This window comes from Manihot esculenta, chromosome 5 (genome assembly GCF_001659605.2).
Source record: "Manihot esculenta cultivar AM560-2 chromosome 5, M.esculenta_v8, whole genome shotgun sequence".
Taxonomy (NCBI): domain Eukaryota; kingdom Viridiplantae; phylum Streptophyta; class Magnoliopsida; order Malpighiales; family Euphorbiaceae; genus Manihot; species Manihot esculenta.
The window spans coordinates 8951790-8974977 of NC_035165.2; the positions used below are offsets into that span (position 1 = coordinate 8951790).

At 29.4% G+C, this 23188-nt stretch overlaps 3 protein-coding genes across 5 annotated transcripts; 2 read left to right on the forward strand and 1 right to left on the reverse strand.

Moving 5' to 3' along the window:
- The first annotated feature begins 6997 nt into the window (after positions 1–6997).
- LOC110615341 (probable pectate lyase 7) lies at positions 6998–8637 on the forward strand. The gene is made up of 4 exons (XM_021757184.2): positions 6998–7265; positions 7348–8011; positions 8091–8333; positions 8413–8637. The coding sequence occupies exons 1-4, from the start codon at positions 7084–7086 to the stop codon at positions 8635–8637; spliced, it is 1314 nt and encodes a 437-aa protein (XP_021612876.1). The 5' UTR covers positions 6998–7083.
- Positions 8638–10052: 1415 nt separating this feature from the next.
- LOC110615343 (AP2-like ethylene-responsive transcription factor At1g79700) lies at positions 10053–12696 on the forward strand. Its single transcript, XM_043956642.1, has 7 exons — positions 10053–10612; positions 10730–10738; positions 10825–10913; positions 11018–11091; positions 11219–11269; positions 11615–11691; positions 11836–12696. Exons 1-7 carry the CDS (start codon positions 10258–10260, stop codon positions 12414–12416), a joined length of 1236 nt encoding a protein of 411 aa, XP_043812577.1. The 5' UTR covers positions 10053–10257; the 3' UTR covers positions 12417–12696.
- A 780-nt stretch (positions 12697–13476) lies between these two features.
- LOC110615344 lies at positions 13477–21985 on the reverse strand. Of its 3 annotated transcripts, XM_043957066.1 has the most exons (14): positions 21780–21984; positions 21587–21681; positions 21440–21501; positions 20611–20688; positions 20420–20501; positions 20152–20222; positions 19664–19765; positions 19021–19110; positions 18379–18453; positions 17967–17999; positions 16994–17071; positions 16442–16507; positions 16047–16180; positions 14978–15287 (listed from the first exon to the last, which is right to left on the reverse strand). In XM_043957066.1, exons 2-14 carry the CDS (start codon positions 21639–21641, stop codon positions 15266–15268), a joined length of 948 nt encoding a protein of 315 aa, XP_043813001.1. In that variant the 5' UTR covers positions 21642–21681; positions 21780–21984; the 3' UTR covers positions 14978–15265. The 3 variants fall into 3 exon arrangements, with proteins under 3 accessions (XP_043813002.1, XP_043813001.1, XP_043813000.1); XM_043957067.1 differs by lacking the exon at positions 14978–15287 and adding an exon at positions 13477–13732 and having other exon boundaries at positions 21587–21985; XM_043957065.1 differs by having other exon boundaries at positions 14978–15407; positions 21587–21985.
- Positions 21986–23188: the final 1203 nt, after the last annotated feature.

Genomic DNA, 23188 nt, shown 5'->3' on the forward strand with positions numbered 1-23188 from the left:
TGAATTAAATACGTCAAAATCTTTAGATAGCAAATCTTAAACCTTTACCAAAAAATAAAAAAAAAATCTTAAGTCTGCATTAAACTATAAAACTTAGGTTATATACACTTCATTTCGCTTATAGAAAATTCCCTCTTGTGAATTTAGCTTAAGAACTTTGAAATTTTAACTAGTAAAAAAGAGTTTTAAATAAAATAATTGTTTATATGAGCTGGGGTTTTAGTAATTAAAATTTAAAAATATTTAAAGAAAATTAATGTTTAATAAAATTAGTTCATCTTTTATATTGAAAATATTAAAAAAGAAAAATGCCATGTGGCGACTTTTTAACCTCTCTTATTGTTTTAGGTGGCAAATACTAATGGAGTAATTAAGTGTGCATATATTATTTATTAATTAATAAAATTTTTAAAATGTTAGAATCGTTTTAATAAAATTTTTATACGGTGATAGTAAACCTTATTATAAAAATAATTTTTATTAAGTTTTAATTTTTTATTTTTAATAATTTAAATTTTATATATTTTAATTTTTATTATTTTATTAAATTTAATTTTCAATTTATTAAAATTTTTATTTATTTATAAAAATTAAATTTGAGATTTTTTTTTAAATTTTATCGAAATTAAATTTTAGAGATTAAAATATTAAATTTAAAAAATAAAGAGATAAATCTATTAATTATTTAATATGTTAAGAATCAAAATATATTTTTCTTTGATTCTTTGAGAGAAAAATTTATAAATTCATAGTAATTAAATTTCAAAAACTAAAGTATTGGATTTTATAAAGGATAGTGTGGTCATTTTTTCTATTATTAACGGTATTTTTTACAGAGAGATTTCACGATATTTTTTTATAGAGACCTCTAATTTTGACAGAGAGATCTTTAATTTTGACGAAATTAAATCTAAAAATAAAAGTGTTGAATTTAATTTTAAAATTGAAGACACGAATATGTTAATTACACTATATTTCAAAAATAAAAAAGTAATTTTGTATGCACACATTTTCGTATAAATAAAAATGATACACCTAATTATCTTTGCATAAAATTTTTAAAATGTATTCATAAGCTTATGTTTAATAATTATAATTATACCCTCTTGTGCCATGTTGGTAAATATTAGTAATTAATTTACTGATAAACTTATTATATATTATAGTAAATGATACAAATTTAAAAGTTTATTGAAATAAATAAAATAAAAATTTTTAATTATTTTAAATAATTTCAGCATTTTTTTACAATTATTTATTTTTAATAGAAGCCAATACCCATGAATAGCCACAAATTAATCCTTAAATCCCAAAAAAAAAAAAAAAAAAAATAGAGAAATATTTAAAAAGCCAGATTTAGAGGTATAACAATTAAAGCAGAAGTGGCTCTCCAGAATTTCCTCCCTCAGTATTCCTAGTTTCTCAATTTCTGTAGTTGCTTGTGTTATATTTCCACCACAAATTTAGCTTAGAGAAAACAGGTTAAAATCAAGAGAATAAAAGTAAAAAAGTTGAGAAATACCTACAAAAATATTAAAGAATGGGAACTCTCAAGTTTATTTTCATCTTCTTGGCTGCTTTTGTAGTAATCGTTAGCGCCGATCTCCCCCAATTGGACGAGTACTGGAAGCGGCGAGAGGATGAAGCCAAAGACAATATCGTTGAGGCTTATCGGCCTGATCCCTTCAAAGTCACCGACCAATTTAACGACAAAGTTAATCAGTAAGTCCATGCTTCTGAGTATTATTATTATTATTTTTTTATTACAAGGAAATTATCATTTTAACGAATTTTTGGTGTGAGCAGGGCCATTAAGGATCGCAATGGCACAAGAGAGGAAGCTGATGCATAGAAATAAATTATAATTACTTTTTTAATTGTGTTTTTTATTTTTTTAATTTTGATCCAGATTATTAAATGGATGTTAGGAACAATTACAAAAACTAAAATTAGGGATCTCTCCTTTTTTGTAAACCTAAAAACTTTTTTATAAGTAATTTTACAAAAAATTGCAATTTTGTGTTAATTGTTATATTGAAGTGTTGATCTGCTATAGTGGTTTTGAGGAATGAATAACTATTACTCTTTTCGTCTAGTAAATTTTATTTATTTTATTTTTTTACGTATTTTAATATATTAAAGTTTAGTAAATATTAAAAAATATTTTATTTAGAAAAATAATAATTAATAAGAGGTTGCATTAAAAATAAGAGAAATTTAAATAATATTATAATAAGTCGATGATAATATAAAAAAGTAAATTATAATTTTAGAATGATTAAAAAAAATTTAAAAAAATAAAAAATTTATAAGACGTTGAAAATATTACTAACGATGTTTATGAGAAATACGATTAGTATCTATTTGTATTTTTAATAACATCACAATTAATGACTGAATTTTATTAGCTTTAAAAAGTAATATCTTTGATGATAAAAAAAATTACATAAAAATAAATTAAATTATAAATGTAAAAAAGAGTATAAATAACATAAAATGCATATTTAAAAAAACTAGTATTAATAAAAAATGCTAGGATTTTTATAATTATAACAATATGTTTAAAAATAATCAATAATCTAATATTTATTTGTCACCATATTTAATATTTATTTTTTAGATATATGTAATATGATGAGTGTAATTTCATTATACATCAAACTAAACACTTAGTTTTTGAAATCAATATCAATTATTTTAAAAAAATAATTTTATTATCAATTCATGAAAAATTTAACAAAGTAGTTAAGGTTGAATTTATTTATAAAATAATTTTTAAAATTTTTTATAATTTAACAAAGTAGTTAAAGTTGAAAATTTTTTTAAAAATAATTTAACATCATAAATTATTTGTCCAAAAAAATCATCTTCCGAGGATGAACTACTCTATTTAGAAGTGGCAATTTGTATACAACTCAACATTCAAAAAAAAAAAGTAAGATTAAAGTTGAATTTATTTATACATTAGATCTATAATATGATAGTAATTACGTTATCACGGATTAGTCTTTTAATTTAATTAAACACGTTTATAATACGTTTTATTATTTCTATCACATTTAACTCTGACATATCCCGTCAACTCATAATTAATTTATTAAAAAAGATATTATTTTATATAAATATCAATTTTTATATTTTGTTTCTATTGTGTTTATTAAAAATTTATTTAATATATATATTTATATAATACTATATTGTCTCATATTTTTTTATTAAAATATTAATTGATTAAATATTAAATTTTCATTTTTTAATATTAAATAATTAATTTTATATTTTAATATAAAAATAATTACTGACATACTTTACTCTAATTTATTAAAATACTACTCTAGTTTTAGAATTATATTAAAATATTTTTATATTTTTATTTCGTTAACTAAAAGCAATCGTTAGTTTCTATCTATTTTGATCGTTAAGTTTGTTCTAAATAATTAAGATGTCCATGTAATTTTAGAATTATATCAAAATGCCCTTAACTAAGAAGGATACTTATTAGTTCTTATCTATTTTATCTTTAGTTTATTAGTTAGAAATGAAATTTTTGGATATAAATTTAATTAAATCCTTATATTTTTACTGAAAGGCTATATAAGTCCCATTTATTATTATTTTTTTACCAATTAAGCACATATATTTTTATTTAAAATAAAATAAATCCAGCCATAAAATAATAATATATTTTAATAATAAAATACTATTTTTAATATTAAAATATTATTTTTATTAATAGAATTTTATTTTTGCAATTTTTAAAATTATTTACTATCTCTATATGTATTTTTTAAACATTTTCATGTTAATTAAAATAATAAGTTCAAATTTAAAAAAATTAATATTTTATTATTAAAAAATATTAATCAAGTCAGGATTTATTTGGTTTTTGAATAAAAGTACATGGTTGAATTGATAAAAAAATTAAATTAGACTTAAGTGATTCTTGAACAAAAATACATGGGTTTAATTGGATCTATTTTCAAAAAATGTTTTTTACCCAATTATCCTACTCAGCAAATAAAATTCATCACCCACTTCTTTTGATTTATCTCAACAAATAGAGATTTATTTAATAGAGTGTCGAAAGTATGGATAATCGACTAAAGAGACCGGTGAGTAGTTAGTAAATTGTTTAATAAGAAGTCAATTTGAAAATATAATTTTTTTAATTTTAACTAATAATTTAACAATAAAAATGGATAAAAATTAATAAATTGTATTTTTTAATTAATAAATTAAAATATAATGATATTTTAATGTAATTCTAAAATTATTTGATATTCTAGTTAGTCATGAAAATATAGGGGCATAATATCAAAACTGTTTTTAATTTTAACTAATAGATTAACGAAAAAATTGACAAATTTTTTTAGTTCACCAAATAAAAATATAAAGCTATTTTAATATAATTCTAAAAAAATATATTATAGGAATACGATATATTATTATAGGTATATATTATAGAGAATCTTGTTCTTTTTTATCCAAGAGACGATCCAAAATAAACAGGTATGAAAGCTATAATTGTAAATCACGATTGAATTTATGAAAGTATTGGTTTATACATTCCTTTTAGTATCAACTTTAGGAATCATTTTTTTTCGCTATCTTTTTTTAGAACCGCCTAAAGTTCCAACTAAAAATATAAAATAATTTTTCATTATCTTAATTGAAGTAAAGAGTCTCCCAAACTAGTCCCGTGTTCCTCGAATGGACGATAGTAATTATCTCTTTAATATATTATTAAATTTATAAATAGTAAAAATAAATATGTAGATTTCATATAATTTATTATTTTAAAATATTAAAAATATTGAATTTGTATTTAAATATGTAAAATAAATAATATTGAGTCGGATCAAAACGTATTAAATATATTAAATCACATTAAATTATATTAATGAATTTATCATATCAAATTGTATTATCAAGTTTATTCATATAAAATCATGTTAAATGGATTGTGTTATATCATATTAATTCAATACGATTAAATTAATTATATGTGTAATTCGTATATTAAAAAAAATCATATTAATGCTTAAATTTTTAACACAATTCATTAATTATGTTATGTTACACATACGAATACAACCACAAACCCAAATTGCAAGCTCTAATGTATGTCTGAAACAAAAGATCCATATTAGTATTCCAAATCAAAGCACCAAAAGAAGATCTACTAGCATCTTGGCTAAATGGCGCATCTAAGTTACCAGAAATTATAAAATAAAATTGTGATACCATGTCAGAATGTAATATATATGGTTAATTTGTGTTAAAATAATATTTCGTTGTATAATTTTTATATTAATTTTTATGATAATGTTTAAAAAATTTTGTTATTTATTACTAGTACGATATTATGAAGTATTAATTCAATACAAATTAAATGACATACACTGTAAAAATTAATAAAAATATATAATATTTTTTTATATTTTCTCCTAATATAATTACCTACATGCAATCATGATTATATACTAATTAGGCATTTGCCTGCACAAAATTTTAAAATTATTATTATATAAAATTATAAAGAATACATTATTTTTATTATACTTTTAATTATTATATTTTTAATTTTTTCATAACTATCGATTATAGACTGACCATTATTAAAAAAAAATTATACAAATAATAAATATATTTTAGTTGTTGGAAATTTTTATGTGATTTTTTTTACTAATATTATCGCTTAAATGATATATCATAGGCACATAAGAGAGTTTAAACTCTTTTATTATAGGCCAAAAGACGTATAGAGAAAAGGTATCGAAGTGGAGGGAAGGTACAGTAGGGGTACGTGCCGTACTGGCGATCAAAAAATGCTTTGAAGGAAGATGAAGGTGTCGTAGCGGCGCAGCCGGTGCCACCGGCTATCAAAGAGAAGCTTCTGGCTCCACCACTGCCGATACAAGGATTGACTTCTTTCTTTTTTAATTAAATAAGTTTTATTTGTGTGCACGTTATATATTAATTAAATTTATAAATTTTAATTTGTTTGAATTTTTTTAGAGGATTTTTAAATATTTAAAGTAATTATTATATTTTATTAATTTTTCAGAATTATTGATTAGATAATGTTTATTATTTTGAAAAAATTATCCAACCAATAAATAATATTTTAGTTTATTGAAAATAAGTAAAATAAAAATGATAATAAAATCTCATTTGCTCTGTTGCGCTTGATGATTGGATAATGTTTACTTTAGGTGGCGAATTCTGGTAAAGCTATTAAGTGCTGATTATATATTTATTAATTTGTTTTGCTAATATAATTTAATAATTTTTTTTTATTTCATATGTTCAACATTATACTGTAAAAATTTGTTAATAATAAATTCTTAGTCACACTATATTTCTATAATTATTAAAATATGTTAAACATTACTTTATAATTTAATATTTATTTTTAGAGATATGTAATAAAATGAATGTAGTTTTTTAGTTTTCACCCATTTTTCACATCATCTAAAATAATAAATTCAAATTATTTAATAATAATTAATAAATAGATTAATGCATATTTTTTCATATATACTTTACTGGACGATGTGGGATAACGCCACGTCAACTGCTGACCCACAATCTTATCTTGTGTGATTGAGGTGATTTTTTCAATAATAACTGCTTATATTAATATTTCATATATTTTCAATCCCCTGAAAATTAAAAAAAAAAAAAAAGTTTTGACATGTTTGACGTGGAATTCATATTCGAAATTGTTTAAAATTAGACGCCAAAGCCAATGCGCATGAATAGCCACAAAGTAATCCTTAAGCCAGACTTAGAGATATGACAGTTAAAGCAGAAGTGGCTCTCCAGAATTTCCTCCCTCAGTGTTCCTAGTTTTCTCTCCACAAACTCTTTCTTAAATATTTGCCTCTTCATCTCGACCAATGCACAGACCTTTTGCGGGTTCAAGCTATTGCCTCGATCGTGACTTCCATCTCCGCTCAACAAACGGAGGCTTTAGCCTCCAACCGCACCTTACCTTGAGCAACGGGTTAAAAAAAAAGAATAAAAATTAAAAAAAAAAAAGTAAAAAAGTTTAGAAATACCTATAAAAAGATTAAAAGAATGGAAACCCTCAAGTTTCTGTTAATCTTCTTGGCTGCTTTTGTAGTAATCGTTCATGCCGATCTCCCCCATTTCGACGAGTACTGGAATGTGCGAGCGGTTGAAGCCAAACAAAACACCATTGAGGCTTATCATCCTGATCCCTTCAATGTCACCAACAAATTTAACTACCTAGTTAACCAGTAAGTCCATGCTTCTGAGTATTATTATTATTATTATTATTATGAGGAAACTATCATTTTAACGAATTTTTGGTGCGAGCAGGGCCACTATAGATCTCAATGGCACAAGAAGGAGCCTATTTCGTAAAAATAGGAAGAAGGGTGGTCCATGCGTGGCCACTAACCCTATTGACCAATGCTGGCGGTGTAACCCCAGATGGGCTGAAAATCGAAAGAGGTTAGCAGAATGCGCCCTTGGCTTCGGTTACAAAACCACCGGTGGAAAGAACGGCAAGTTTTACGTAGTCACTGATCCTTCAGACAATGACATGGTTAATCCTAAACCTGGAACCCTTCGCTATGCAGTGATCCAAAAAGTGCCTCTTTGGATCACTTTTTCGAGGAATATGAATATCAGACTCAACCAAGAACTCATAATGACCGGCGATAAAACCATTGATGCTAGAGGAGCTCAAGTCCACATTACTGGTGGTGCTGGTCTTACTCTTCAGTTCATCAAGAATGTAATCATCCATGGCCTTTATTTTCATGATATTGTTGTTGGCTCCGGAGGAATGATCAGAGATTCCGTTGATCACTACGGATTAAGGACTCAGAGCGACGGTGATGGGATTTCCATCTTCGGCTCCACCAACGTTTGGATTGATCATGTTTCCATGTCCAAATGCCAGGATGGGCTGATTGATGCTATAATGGGTTCAACTGCCGTTACCGTCTCCAATTGCCATTTCACCGACCACAACGAGGTTAATCAAATAACTAGCTAAGCTAATATGATACTGATTTTGTATGAGCTTGTTTGATGGATGAATTCTGATGAAACAGGTGATGTTGTTCGGTGCAAGCGATGGCTATACCGGTGATACTCTAATGCAAATCACGGTGGCGTTCAACCACTTCGGTAAGGGACTGGTGCAGAGGATGCCTAGGTGTAGATATGGTTTCGTCCATGTCGTCAATAATGACTACACTCATTGGAGGATGTACGCCATCGGCGGCAGCCGTAATCCTACCATCATCAGCCAAGGAAACAGATTCATTGCTCCAAATGACTTAAATTGTAAACAGGTAAACATTCAACAATAAAATAGATATAATATAAAAATTTCATAAAAGTAAGTGTTTGAAGCATGCATGATTGATGAAGGTTACAAAGAGGGAATACGCAATGGAAAGCGAGTGGAAGAACTGGAATTGGAGGTCACAGGAAGATTTGCTGATGAACGGAGCATATTTTGTTCAATCTGGGAATTCAAAGATTAACAGGAAATTCACAACCCAGCAGATCATCAAGTCCAAGCCAGGATCATTCGTCAGCAAGCTCACACGGTCTTCTGGTCCACTTGGCTGCGCTGTCGGACGTGCTTGTTAGATTTTTTCATATGGGTTCCCTTGATCCCATCAAAAACAAAAATCAACACTTTTGATTAGATACTCTAGCACTTGCAATTGAAGAGGGCTATCAGGAACAGTGATTATTAGCTGTTCAATTTTAATAGCTAGATCATAAGTGTTTGATAAAATTTTGAGTGTTTCATCAGCATGTAGTATAGTTTTGGGATTTTTTTTTCTTATTTTTATTTTCATGTCTGGTTTTTGTCATGTTGCTTGAAGTTTATGAATGAACAGTATATAAATGCTATTATGTTATTAACTTTGTCCATAGACAGTTTCTGCAGTTTTTTTTTTTTTTTTTTGTATTTCTATAATATTAATTAATTGGTAAAGTTTAATCCAATGGTGGAATATAAATAAAGTGAATTTAAATATCAAAATAAGCCTTATCAATAATATTAAGTTTGTGAGTAATGCTTGAATTAACTGATATTTTTATATTTATACTTTTCCTTTTTATAATTTGTATATAGCATATTTTAGAGAGAAAAGATTTAATTATAATATAATATCAAATATAAATTTTCCACTTCAACGTTGGATAAGAGAAATATTAGTAATTCTAAAATATAATTTAATTATTCTAAAATGAAAATAAATATTTTTTTACAAATAAATATGGATTTTGTACAAAAAAATTCTTCATCCTTCACAATAAAATGGGTCAGGAAGGATTGAATAGTTTAGTACACTCTATTCTATTGAATGAATTTAAATATTTTTTTAGTAAAACTACTAATTGTATTAATTCTCTTAATTTATTAACAAATCAGTTTATAATTAATATTTTTTTATAATAATAATAATTAGCCAACTCAATCCAATGACAAACCATCGTTATGATCATAATGGATATTAATCAGTTAGAAAATTAAAGCATATTATTAAGTTGGATTCTATAGAGAACACCGTCGCCATAGCTTTTGCCCACGCAATCATTTAAAGATCATGGCTCAAACAACCTCAAATTATCCTCAACTCTTATACGACGAAGAATCCTAGGAAGAAGCTACCCACTAAAAATAATGCACTTTGTTTTTTTATTTTTATTTTTGTCTATGTAATTGTTGGCTACAGATTTCAGCATACATTTCTTAATTATCCCATAAAACAAAACCTTTCAAAAGCATTTTGGAACCATGCTCGGAATAAGCCAAGTTCTTGCTGTCTCATGTGTTATTTGTCTCCTTTGATCCTCCAAATCTCTTATAATTTCCTTAATTTCTTTTTATTTCCCACAAAAATTAAAGTTGAGGTTTCCTCTCCCACTCATTAGTAAATAACAAAAAATGGCAATAATGAAAGTGTTGATGATACCAAAGAATTAATTAGGAGGGTGAATAACAAAAGATGGATAAATTTATTAACAATGTACGTGAGACTCTGCCTTGGCTGGCTGTCTAGCTAGTAAGACACTTGAATAGTTTTGTCTGAAATGATATTGTAAGCATCGAATGTTACTACTGAAAACAAATTAAGCATACAAACAAATTACAGAACATGTTTATAAATTCTTGGTTTCAATTAGTTTCAGATCAACCTCAACGTTCAAGCAATCAAGCTAGCTTCCACCGGCTAACCAAGATATAATTAAGGAATGGAAATGGCTTCAGGGAATTCTCAGATAGGCAGTAGCGCTGCAGCAGGAGGAAGGCGAAGCTTTTGCACGATAGGAGGTGATGCTATGGAGATTAAATGCATCAAGAGACGGCGAAGAGACTCTTCGTTGTCTGCGTTGAGATCCAATAATGAACGTGAGCTAGGTCATCAGCTAAAGGGTGATCAAACTGCCGCCACCGCCACTGCTACTGCTACTGCTGCTGCTGCTACTACAGTGAAGAGAAGTTCAAGATTCCGGGGAGTGAGCAGACACCGGTGGACTGGACGATATGAAGCTCATTTATGGGATAAAGGGTCTTGGAATCCAACACAGAGGAAGAAGGGAAAACAAGGTACTTAAGATTCAAGAAAGTCTATTAATGGTTTCGTGTAATTACACTGATCTTATTGATTACTGATGATCTTATCTGTTCTTGTCATCTGGACTTCAAACTTTTTGCATGGAACAGTGTATCTCGGTAAGTTCATCATTTTTGCTGCTGTGAACTAGAATCCAAATTAGAGAAGGCAACCCTTTTTGCTGATCTTTTAGCTTATTTGACAGGAGCTTATGATGAAGAAGAATCTGCAGCAAGAGCATATGATTTGGCTGCTCTCAAGTACTGGGGAACTTCAACTTTCACAAATTTTCCGGTATTATCAATGCTTTCCATGAAAATTTCCCAAGTTTACTTTATAATCTGAAGGTCTACAGCTGTTCATATGTAATATTCTTTCTTGGGTTTTCCTGTATATAGGTATCTGAGTATGAGAAAGAAATTGAAATAATGAAAAATGTATCAAAAGAAGAATACCTGGCCAGTCTCAGAAGGTAATTTTTCCCTTAATCATCATTAATCTTGGATTATTATTATCCTTAAGGAAAGCTTTGTGATATAATCAGATGAATAATATCAAGAGAGGATATCTTAATTTCTTAACTTTTTTTAATCTTGCAGGAGAAGCAGTGGTTTCTCAAGAGGTGTATCCAAATACAGAGGAGTTGCAAGGTATGAAATACTCTCTTTACCAATTATTTTAAAATTAATTAGTTAATTTTTTGATTTTATAAAAATTTACCAATTATTTTCTCTGTATTAGATGATATTTTATATTTTTATAATATTTAACGGTTAAATTAATTAAAAAATTATTTAGTAATTTTTTTAAAATATAAAAAATATTTTTATTATATTTTTTAAAATTAAAAAATTAATTGATGAAATTTTCAATATCAACATTAATTTTTTCGTATAATTTTTAATTTTATGCATATTTAATTACCCTGAATTCTTAAAATTGTCTTGAATTTCTTGTATCCATAATTAACAATTTGAGTAATGATAACTCTGCAGGCACCATCATAATGGAAGATGGGAAGCTAGAATTGGGAGAGTGTTTGGAAACAAGTATCTTTATCTAGGCACTTACAGTGAGTTTAACCAACTCAAGCTTTTGGTTTAATATTTTTTCTTTCAATGATCTTGTCGGATAAAACTCTAATTACAAGACATTTCTTCCGTTAGATTTGATTTTGAATCGAAGTAACGAAATATTGAGCTCCATGGAATTGTAGGTACCCAAGAGGAAGCTGCTCATGCCTATGATATTGCAGCCATAGAATACAGAGGGATTAATGCTGTGACCAACTTTGATTTGAGCACATACATAAGATGGCTGAGACCAGGAGCCCACTCTTCTGCTCCATCTCCTGCTACCCAAGATTCAATATCTACTGCAGACCCTCCTCAGCCACAGCCAACCTTCATCAATTCAGGCGAGAAGACTGCGCAGCAGCAATTGGATCTTCTCCGCTCTAATAATCCCTACGTTGTTGAGGATTTAAACAGACCTTTAAAGCAAGAGATTTTTCAGACAAATGCAGCTGTCAGTCCTTGCTTCAAGTCAACTTCTTCCCCAACGGCTCTTAGCCTCCTGCTTAAATCTTCCATGTTTAAAGAGTTGGTGGAGAAGAATTTAAATGCCCATGAAGATGAAGAAGATGAGGCGAAACTAGTTCCAGAGATGGGCAACTATAATGGAGTCAGAGACGTTTTCTACGATGGAATCAGACAAATTCCTTATTACGAGGTTGGATTGCCTGGCCTAGTGTTTAAGGAGGAGAACACGTGGCCCTTTTACAATAGAACAGGGTAGTCCCTCTACTTTTTTTTTTTTTTTTTCTTTTTAAATTTTCAAATAACTAACAATTTCAACATCTTGTTTTTTAAGACAAAATTGACATAGGGCGGAATCTCTCCTTTGTACCATAAATATTGCACTTTGAATAAATAGTCTCCCTTTGTTGTCTTTGATGAGATATTAAAGTTGTAATAAAGATTTATCCTTAAAAAGACTTGTCATTAGAGAAAAAAAATTTCAACAGAAAGGCAGAAAATTTCTTACGCCTAATCCAGTGTATATATACTAATAATAATATATAATTCCTGGTTAATTTAATAATTTAAATATAATACCTATTGCAATCTTAATTATTTTTTTTATTGGTCGAATATATATATTATCTGTGTGTATAAATTTTTTTTAATAAAAAAACAATTCAAAATTGATAGATAATGAAATAATTATTTTCCTTTTTATAATAATTTGTGTCTATTTTATTTTTTATATAAATTAAAAAATTATATTATTTTAATTTTAAATAAAATTTTCATTAATTTTTTAATTGGACCCACTTTTAATATAGAATAAAGATATTAATTTTATTAAAACAATCAAGTCATTGGTTTGAATTAAATGTTAAGAAATAATTTGAAATTTCATTTTAAAAAAAATAATTAATAAGGTGTTATATTGAAAATAAAATAAATAAAATAAAATTATAATACTCGATTTATACATTAACCCTAATGCTATCTCCATCTCATAATATCTGTCGTTTAAACTTTATTTACTAAATTAATAAAATTAAGTAACAGTTTTAAAATTTTAAAATAAATTACAATATTTTGATAATGATGAACTTTTTTTTTACATATTTACATTAAATAATTTAAAATTTTATAAGAGTATATATGAAAAACAATAATTAGTATTATCTCAAAATTCTCAAAGTGATAAATAATTTGAGAAAAAAATATTCTCTAAATCAACCGTTATTATGAATGAAAGTAGTAAAAAAAATAGAATAAAAAATATTTTTAAAATGTTTAAAAATAGAAAAATAGATAAAAATTATATAAGAAAGTGAGTAATTGTAAATAACTAGACGCTTGTGATTCAATCCATAAGCTAATATTTCAATTTGAAAAATAAAAGAGAAGGGACACAATAAATTACTTGTGAAACAAACAATATAGAGAAGTTGATACAGACCTCAAGAAGACAACGAAGATCTTGCATTAGAACTTCCAAAACCCCTTCTCAACAAGTAATGTCCGCCAAAACCAAAATCAAAACCCAAACACGAAAACATAACTTGTCAAGTCAAAGCTCATCTTGACACCTGCTATCTGCTGAACATCACGTGCCAAAAGTGAAAGTACCAAAATTCTCCAAAAATTTGGAAGAAAATAAATCGTATATCCAACTAATGAAAAGTGAGTTTTTCATATTAATATATAGATTTCACTATCTTTAAATAAAATTTATTTTAATTTTAAATTATATGTCATGCTTTTATTGGATGGTGTATAGACTGTAAAATTTCTACCCATTTATTCGTTAAATGGAGCCCACAGCAAGTACTGAGGAGATAAACAGACGACATTGCAGGTTGAGACTGGAGGTTGCGAGGATTACTGCCCCCAGAGTTGCTCAAAAGCTTACAGTAGCGCCCAACACCGTGCAGCCAGGCAGCAACCAAGAAGTTTCGAGAGAAACAATTCCAACCACACATCACGGTTGGTTTGGTTGATCCATTTACCTATAAATACTCCGTTTTGGTTCCAAAGAGGCTCAAGTAAATCTCCTACACTAAAATAGTCTTAGGGATACTGAATTCTTTGTAACATTAGGTTTTGCTATTTACCCCAGAGTTCTATTTTTATTGACCCATATTGCTTCTTTTAACATCTTTAAGCCTTTATTTACTTAGTTAAGCTTTCATTTGCTAGGTTAAGTGCCAGGCTTAGCAAACATTAAGCTGATATGATTACAAGGGAAAGTAGTTAAGTGCCGAACGGATTATTGACAAGGAGACCAAGTCCTCGACGCGGAGGCCTGGAGCTAGCCTTACATGTAAAATTGGATAGGAATTTTTCAAATTTTGGTACCAACTCAATATTAACTTTAGGTTTTAATACAGGCAGATTCAAAGGATAATTAGAACCCTTATACAAGAGAATGAAAATCGCAATTCACACACATTTGAAAAACGAAATAAAGATTCATTTAATCATACTTTAAATTAGGTAAAGAAAGGGAAATTGTTGTTAAAAAGAGAGAGGAAGGCAAGAAAAGATCGAAGGCGAAGACCCAAGAGTACTGGAAGAGCAGAAGGTGAAGAAAAATGACGTCATTAAACAAGAGAGACCGGATGAGACAAGATCTTAATGATAAATTGAGTCTGGTCTTGGGCCTTCCCGCAAGGGCTTGGGGGCTTAGTAGTGTGGCTTCCTATAAAATTAGAACCAAATTAGATTTCTCGATTCTGCTGAGTCTCAGATACAAGCAAGAGAATTTGCAAGTTGAGATTCTCTGGAAACCAGAAATTATTGATCTATACTTTATGATGACCATTGATTGACACCATCAAATTCATAACAAAATAACAATAAAAACTATACTATGATGTCTACAGCTCTAAAGGATGCACATCCATCATGCGTTTTACAGAATAGATGTGTTCATTAAACTTCAAAAACTTAATATGCACTATGAAGTAGAATACAAAGACTACCATAAGCAATTAACCATCATTTTCCCAGTAATTAGATCATCCTGTGTGCTCGAGGCTTCCCTTATTTGTACGGAAATACTACAATCCACTTTACGAGTATGTTGCCAAAATAAAATTCGTTAACCATCCTGCTCAGAATATTGCCTCAACACTTGACTGAACAAAACCTGCAAAATTTATGCCATGTAAAACAAAATAGATCTACATGCTAGCATAATGTTTGAGAAAAAAGTAATGCTGCTTAACATTTGGAGAAGCACTTATTTCAGGCACTGAGCAAATGCAGTCTGTTGACAGAAAATGCTTCGAAAGAACAACCTTTGAAAAGGAATTAAAAAGTTTCTCTCCACAACAACAAGAACAAAAAGGATAGTGTGCTCTAGATGATAAAATAGATGCTGACTAATCCAAGATCTATTGAATTAGTTTACAAAATTTAATAGCAAAAACATTAATAACTAAACACAGAAGGTGTGCAGCTCCCTCCAAATGGGATGGGAAAGTTAGATGTGCTACAGATGATAACACATTAGGCTTTCTACACTCATCTCCTAATCATATCAGCAGATCATACAGGCACAAGCATCCCAAAATCCTGTATTAATCCCCGTTCTCTCTGGGATTTTTTTCCCCACACATTCAAATGAGAGAATTCAAGGAACCCATATTGCATTGAAAAATAAGAACAGTCAGCTCCTACTTTGATTAACAGCTATTTGCAATAAACTATTAGGAACAAGTGACTAATGGAATTAAATACCTGGGGCCATTAATTCAATTTTCAAAAAGAAAGAACATGATACTACTAAATGTTAGTGGAGTTTCAGTAAATTTACCAAAAAATAAAAACTGTAAACATATATGCACAGTACATATACTCCAATAAACCCATATCGTTCAGAGATAATTAAGAGTTAGATTCAAACCTAAGTAGGGTTCTTGGTTGGTCACTTTGTGTTGTACATGATGGGTCTTTCAATTTATCAATTCCATCTTGCAGTATGACATCAGTTGGTTCACTGATAGTTTGAGATAAACTGTCTGCAAGCTCCTTAAGACCCTGCTAGACAAGAAAGAGGGATCAAGTTAACTTCAAATTAAGTAGTTAACACACTGCTTTTTTTCCGCTGCCTAAACATGTCCAATCCTCAAGTATATTTATATATGCAAATACATTGACTTAAGCTCAATGCACTAAGTTGGTTTTGCTGAACCAGATGCCAGCTGATTGTCTCATTTGTGATTTGTCTATGTTAGTGTATAGTTGCATGTGAGTGTTTATGTGCATGTAAGAGAGAGAAAGGGGGAAGAGAATATATACAGTCAAACTTGCAGCTTCAGGATATGCGAGTGAACTACGAGTTCTCCCAGAAGGTTTAAGTTGATCCTGCAAACATGTTGAACACCTTATTAGGTCAATGAGTAAGAGAAGTTGCTGAATGTGGAACTAGATCAGGATAATAAAATATGGTAAAATACAGTGAGAAACAGAGATAAGAGGCTTGCAGCTACAGCAGGTGATTGGAGAAGACATTAAGGAAGCTATGAAACCCACCAAAGACAATCAAAATGAGTAGCATGCAACAAAGGTGGCAAAATTAAATCTTCTCTCTTTAGAAGGAAGAACATAAGAATGAAATACTGGCTTATAGAGAAGAACAAAAAAGTATCATTATTTATTTGGACCAAAAAGGAAAAAAAAAATTCAGATCTTTACAAGAAGGCTCAAGTAGAAAATGAATATCCTCTATTTCACAGTAACCCCTCAGCTATTTTATATATATATACATACATACATACATACATACATACATGCACACATATTGATATAGATATAAGCAGAACAATAGAAGGTTTTAAATGCTTTTCCAACCTCCAGAGCTTTAGGCATTTTCATTTTTTTGCCACCAACAAAATTGCACAGGTACAACACCCCCATATTTGCAATATCCTGCAATCACATAATTGCATCAGTATATCCACAACACAAAAGTAGATCAAATGTTAACAACTACTAATGCAATTATAACACATAAGGAACTGGTGATTGATTCTCACAATAATCCACAGAAAACCTTTGCTATATCGATAATGTACTTTAAAAAACATAATATGACTGTTTGGCATTGATGTTCATAACTGCTGCTTTTAAAAGACCTTTTTAGATGTTGGAAAAAGAAGTTTGAAACTGATAACAATTCTTTATGGCCTCCAATCAACATATACAAGGTGATGCTTCTTTAACAGCAATTCTAATGCTAGACCTTATATAGGTTTTTTTCTTGAAAAAAAAAAAAGCAAAAGAAAACAGCTTGAGTATCCACAACAAATGCTACATATGTTCTCCAGAAAATGCTCATCTACAAAATGGACACCATGCAGGTTTTTCCAAAAAAGAAAAGAAAAGAACTTGACTATCGACAGAACATTTTCTCACAATCTAATTATACCTGAATTCGTTTTCAAAATTGAGAATTGAACAAACACAGATATATTAAAGCAACATTTCCAGCAAATGCAAACATATTTCAGTTATTAAAGCAAAACAGAAACAAGTAACAGTTTTTTGTACCAAGAATACAAAAAGTGCTACTTATTTATCACTCATTTAAAGGTCATGTTTATTAAAGGCATAGATGCACAAAGGTGCTGAGGGGCCCTAAAGCCTAATCCCCACCCCTTAAAGTAACTAATACATTAAACAGGCGGGCTGCAGGCCTATGAAAATCTTTCTCCAGATGTAAATGTTTCCAATGCCAGAAATACTTTGTGAACATGAAAGCCAGATAGTTAATAGAGAACTAAAGTTTTTTGAAATTAAGTGAAAAGGGTATAAAAGTCATTACCTGCTTCTCCTCCAAAGAACCTATCTTCCCGTCCTGCAAAAAAGGAGAAACTAACAAATCAGAAGAGAGGGTGAAATGTACCTAGATTGCAATAGTGGACCATTTTAACCTATCATTACTGTTGAACACTCTGTTCTTTAAAAAAATTGAAAATATGAACTTATAAGTAGAGCACTAGATGGTGATCTTCAATCTTTCAGTGCAATAGTCACAATTCCCAAATGAAGCGGTGTGTGTTTGTGTGTTGGAGGATGGGGGGAGGGGGGGCTCAATTAAAATTAATCTTCTGTCAGTAAAAGACAATGGGGTATAGAAGACAAGAAGTTGGCAGCAGCAGCCCCAGTGCTAGAAAGACAAGAAGTTCCCCACCATTGCCTATGGATTTGGAAAAATACTGTGAACCTAAACTTACCAAACCAGAAACTAGACATTGCAACTGCCACAGCTCTGAGCCAATTTGTGATATATTTTCGGAAGCAGCATTAACCTGCATCAAAAGATTGAACCTCATTACTATGAAGGAATATATATAAATTCATGGTGTGTTTACTTTGAAGTCACATCTGTGCTCCAAATGGAGGTTATCACAAAAAATAGCAATATAAAAATACTATAGAACAAATATGTATAAAGGTATACTTCCACATAATTGAAGCAACATCCAAATTATATCATAAGTAAAGAGCTACCAATACTGAACTATCATCTTGGCACATGACATGTCAGACAAACTTTCTTGCTTAAAAATCAACCTTGGTCAAGTGTAATCCTTTGGTAGACTCCTAATCAGAAATCCTAAACTAGAATCATTATTGTCCAGTCTTGACTTATACATAATTCTTCAGCTCTGGAAATCAGCCAAATCCTACATCATTTCTCAAAACTAACACATTAATAGTGACATGAGCATAAATAAGCAGGCCTAGACCTTAATTCAAGTATTAAGGTTGTATAATGGTTTGGAGATCATTTTTAAGTGGTATCTGACATCTAATATTGCCGACACCACCTGTGTGTGAGAGAGAAAGAGAAAGAGAGAGAGGTGTTCTCTTACGTCATTTTGAATTGCCTTTGAGATCTCTTTTTGACACTCCATTTTATCATCCAAAAGTTGTATTCGCTGCGTCAAATGTACCTTTGCAGCCTGGCCAAAAGGGGAAAATGGTAACTGAATCAGATGCTGTAAACAAATTGCATAGATGTCAGTGGAACACATAACAATATTACTTTAGGATGCACTTATGGACATATTTACCTACATAAATATGGGTATTTCACGCCATACAATAACTATTGACTGGAAGTTGTCCAACATGAACATAACCAATCATCCATTTGTTTGAATTATTTACTAAACAAGCTTGAACACAAGTCTTGCTTGTCAAACTCCAAAACTGCAAATTGATAGACTTTATAATTTATAATTTCAAAAACACCAAAGTACAAGAACAAAACAAGGAGGTGCAAGAGAGAGAGAGAGAGAGAGAGAGAGAGAACAACCACACATTTTTTTTTTATGAGAAGATAAGGGTCTACGGATCCTCTTGAAAATTAAATCCAATAATTTGTAATTTTTCTTTATTTTTTTAATCACCTATTGACTATTGTATCACATCCTTCCCATAACAAAATTTAACCTAAAATAAGAATAACTTGTCAACTAAAGGTGACAACAATGTTCAATTAATAAGACTTACAGATAGAGCCTCAGATACTTGCTCCAAATTCTTTGTCAAGTTTGAAACAGCATTTGCCATACTGCGCTTTGTTACATACAAAAGATCTGAGAATTTCAAACCCTGATTGTTAAAAAGAGAAAGAAAAATGGATTAGTCTCCTGAAAAAACCTAACTGATCATAGAAGTACCACAAAGTGATACCATTGTTGAATGTATAAGGGTTTGTTTTGTAGTATTCTTGGAGCTGTATTGAGAAAAACAATTTCATAAAAATATTAGTTACAGAGTATTAGAAATTAGTTTTAGAAAAATGATATGTTTTAGTTATAAGAACATTAAAATAACAGAATAACTTTTCTTAAAATCAACATCTAATATAATGTTTTTTCTGAAATATACTTTTTGGCTCCTGAACCTCAATGTCAAATAGGCACTAAGTTTATTTTTAAGCATATGTTTCAACATTGGGTAACCACATCACAGAATATCAGTATTTAAATAGATACCTTCCACCACATGTAAACATAACCCAATGCCCCCAAGGCAGCAGCTGGAACAATGAGACCAGTTAAGTTGCCTGCGTCATGGAAAAAGAGAATTACAACTCAATTCCAGTTTACAAATGCACACTGCATGGCATTTACTGAGACAGGGAAATGCAAATCAAGCACTAGTTATATGTGAACGAGGAAACGCAAATCAAGCACTAGTTATATGAGAAAAGAAAATAAAGTTTTACAAATAACCATTTAACATAAACATAATACACGATACCTGTTTGGCCAGAGCCCCCATTGAGAACAGTTATTTGCCTTGATGAGGCCAGTTGCCGAACCTCCATTGCCAAACGCTTCACCTGCAAGCAATTTTAGAACAGTTAAAATGCTAAATGCATCTAACAATACATTACCAAACTAAAGCAGGAAAAATAAATAGTACCTTATTAAACTGCGAATAGTTATTACCTGTTGGGCAATGGCATCACTGTAGTGTGAATCACTATCTGCAGGTTCCCCAGATTTTTCCAGTCCCTTTACCAACGACTGCACTCACAAGCACAACACAAACAATACAAATTTCAGCAAAATAAATCAATTCAGTCAAAACCCTGTGATCTTCACTTGAAAATATAGGAAAATGCAAATACACACTTCTCAAATAACATTAGTAAGAAAAAAAATCTCCACTCAATTAGATCACTAAGGGATACTGCAGTTCAATAAGTTGTGAAATTAGAACTATTTGTAATCAACTGCTACCGTTCAAGATAAGAAGCCCACTTTCCATTCTCTCAATCTCCATCCTTTACATATAAATTTTTAACTATTACAACCATGTTTACTTTTATCTTATTATCTTTTTAATATGCGTGAGTAAGTAAAGTGAATAAAAATTATTTTCTCATATTATTTAATTTTTAAGTAACTATTTCAAAAATAAAGTAAATAATATGATATAATAAATTAACAGTCAAATATTTATTTTAATAGCAAAATAAATTCTATGTATTTCTTTAGTCATTTTACTATACAATATTTTACCAAATATTTAATATAAATTAGCTACCAACAGCTATCTGCTATCACTTTCATCTAACAGTTAGGCTTAAAACGGTTTCCTAAAAGCCAAAACCACGACAATTCTGCCAACGTCTTACATCGAACCTACATTAAACCCAATATGAAAACCAAATCAAGTCAAGCTAGCCATAAATACAGGAGAAGAGAACTGAACATCCGAAACTAACAGATTAACTAACAAATAACCAACCAAACTAAACAGCAACAACGGTACCTGAAGTTCACCGATCAGGTCAGACAATTTACCATTTTTTAACAGAATCGTACCGGTGTATCCTGCAAACACCACAAAAAAGGTCAAAAATCAAAATAGAACGCCGTGAATACAGGACGCAAATACAGTAAAGGTGCAAATCTATACCTGCACCGGCAAGGACAATGATCCTGGAAAGGCTAATTCCGGTTTGCATAGCCATGGACAAGCAGGTGAATCAGGAACCTTGAGATAGAACAACCCTGAATATTGAGGAAAGAATAAATTGAACACTCCGAATTCTGTAGCAATGGGCCAGATGGAAGAAGATTTTGGATTTAGCTGGGCATCAGAAACCGACCTAGCTATGTACTTGAAGACATAGTCAGTTAGTCAGACGTCGTTATGGCGGGAAATCGTGGCGTAGAGTGTACGAGTGGAGGCACGTCTGATGTGCTTGAGAATAATTCCTGACCTAAAAACCTCGGAGATCATGGTATAGCCGTGTACCTCCAGCCCGATCAGGAAACAACACATGGCTACCTTTGACTTTTTCTTTCAAATAATTTATTTTCATTTTTTTTTTCCTGGTCAGAACGTAAAATTCATTGATAAAACGATGTTACAAGGGCCATGGGCCTTACAACAATGGACTTGACTGGGCACAAGATTAGGCCTATCACAAAAGGCCGATGCCTAGGACAACAAAAGAAACCCAAGCTTCCAACGTGTCAGAAACCAGAATCCTGCAAGTGAGATTAAGAAAAGCACATATTTATATAAATATTAAATTTTTAGTTATAAATTTATCTATTTCTATATATAATTAATGTTTATAAAATTAATTTTCATATAAATATGTATTTTTTTTAATTTCATCCAACAAAGTTAAATATGCCTTCTCCCAATTTCAATTATAATTTTTTATAATAAATAGTTGAGTGCTGTACTTTATTTTTTTGTTAGTTATTTTTAATTAATAACTCTTTAAAATTAAATTTTAATTAATTATTTTTAATTGATTTTTAAAATATATATTAATAGTAATATTTTTAAAATATATATCCTTAAAATTTAAATATTATCAATAATTTTGATGAATCATTATGAATAATTGAAATAGTATACCTATGAAGTTTGGGAGTAAGAGCTCCGATGTGTTAAAGGGTCTTAGAATTTATAAACAAAAATTGTAATTTTTCAAAGATAGAGTTTTGATCCCATAAAATTTTAAGACTCTAATACCATTCACTCTAATTTTGCTATTGGAGAAATGAAATAATTAATTTTATATATATATTTTTACTTATGAATTATCATATTACATAATCGTAACTTGTCAACTTAATGTCATTTTATTAATAGAGCTAGTCAGAAATTAACCAAATAATTAATCGAATCAAATTAAATTAAAATTTTAATTCAATTTAATTTTTACTTTTTAAAAAAAATCAATTTAATCAATTTGATTCAAATTTAAAAAATAAAATTTATAAAATTGAACCCAACCAATATAAATATAATTTTATAATTTTAAACCTCATGAGTTATAACTTGGTACTTGGCATGATGGTTGACAATCTCTTTAGCTTTAGGGAGGTTGTTGGCTTCGAATTTGTCTTTTTTTTTTTTTTTTTCTTCTTAATACTATAACTAATCGTAACTGATAACCGCTGGATTTCTCCACTCCTAGTTTAAGACCAGACCCATGATGACAGCTCATGATTTAAAACTTCTAAGTCTTCCGAATGAATCAGATCTGGCTCACTC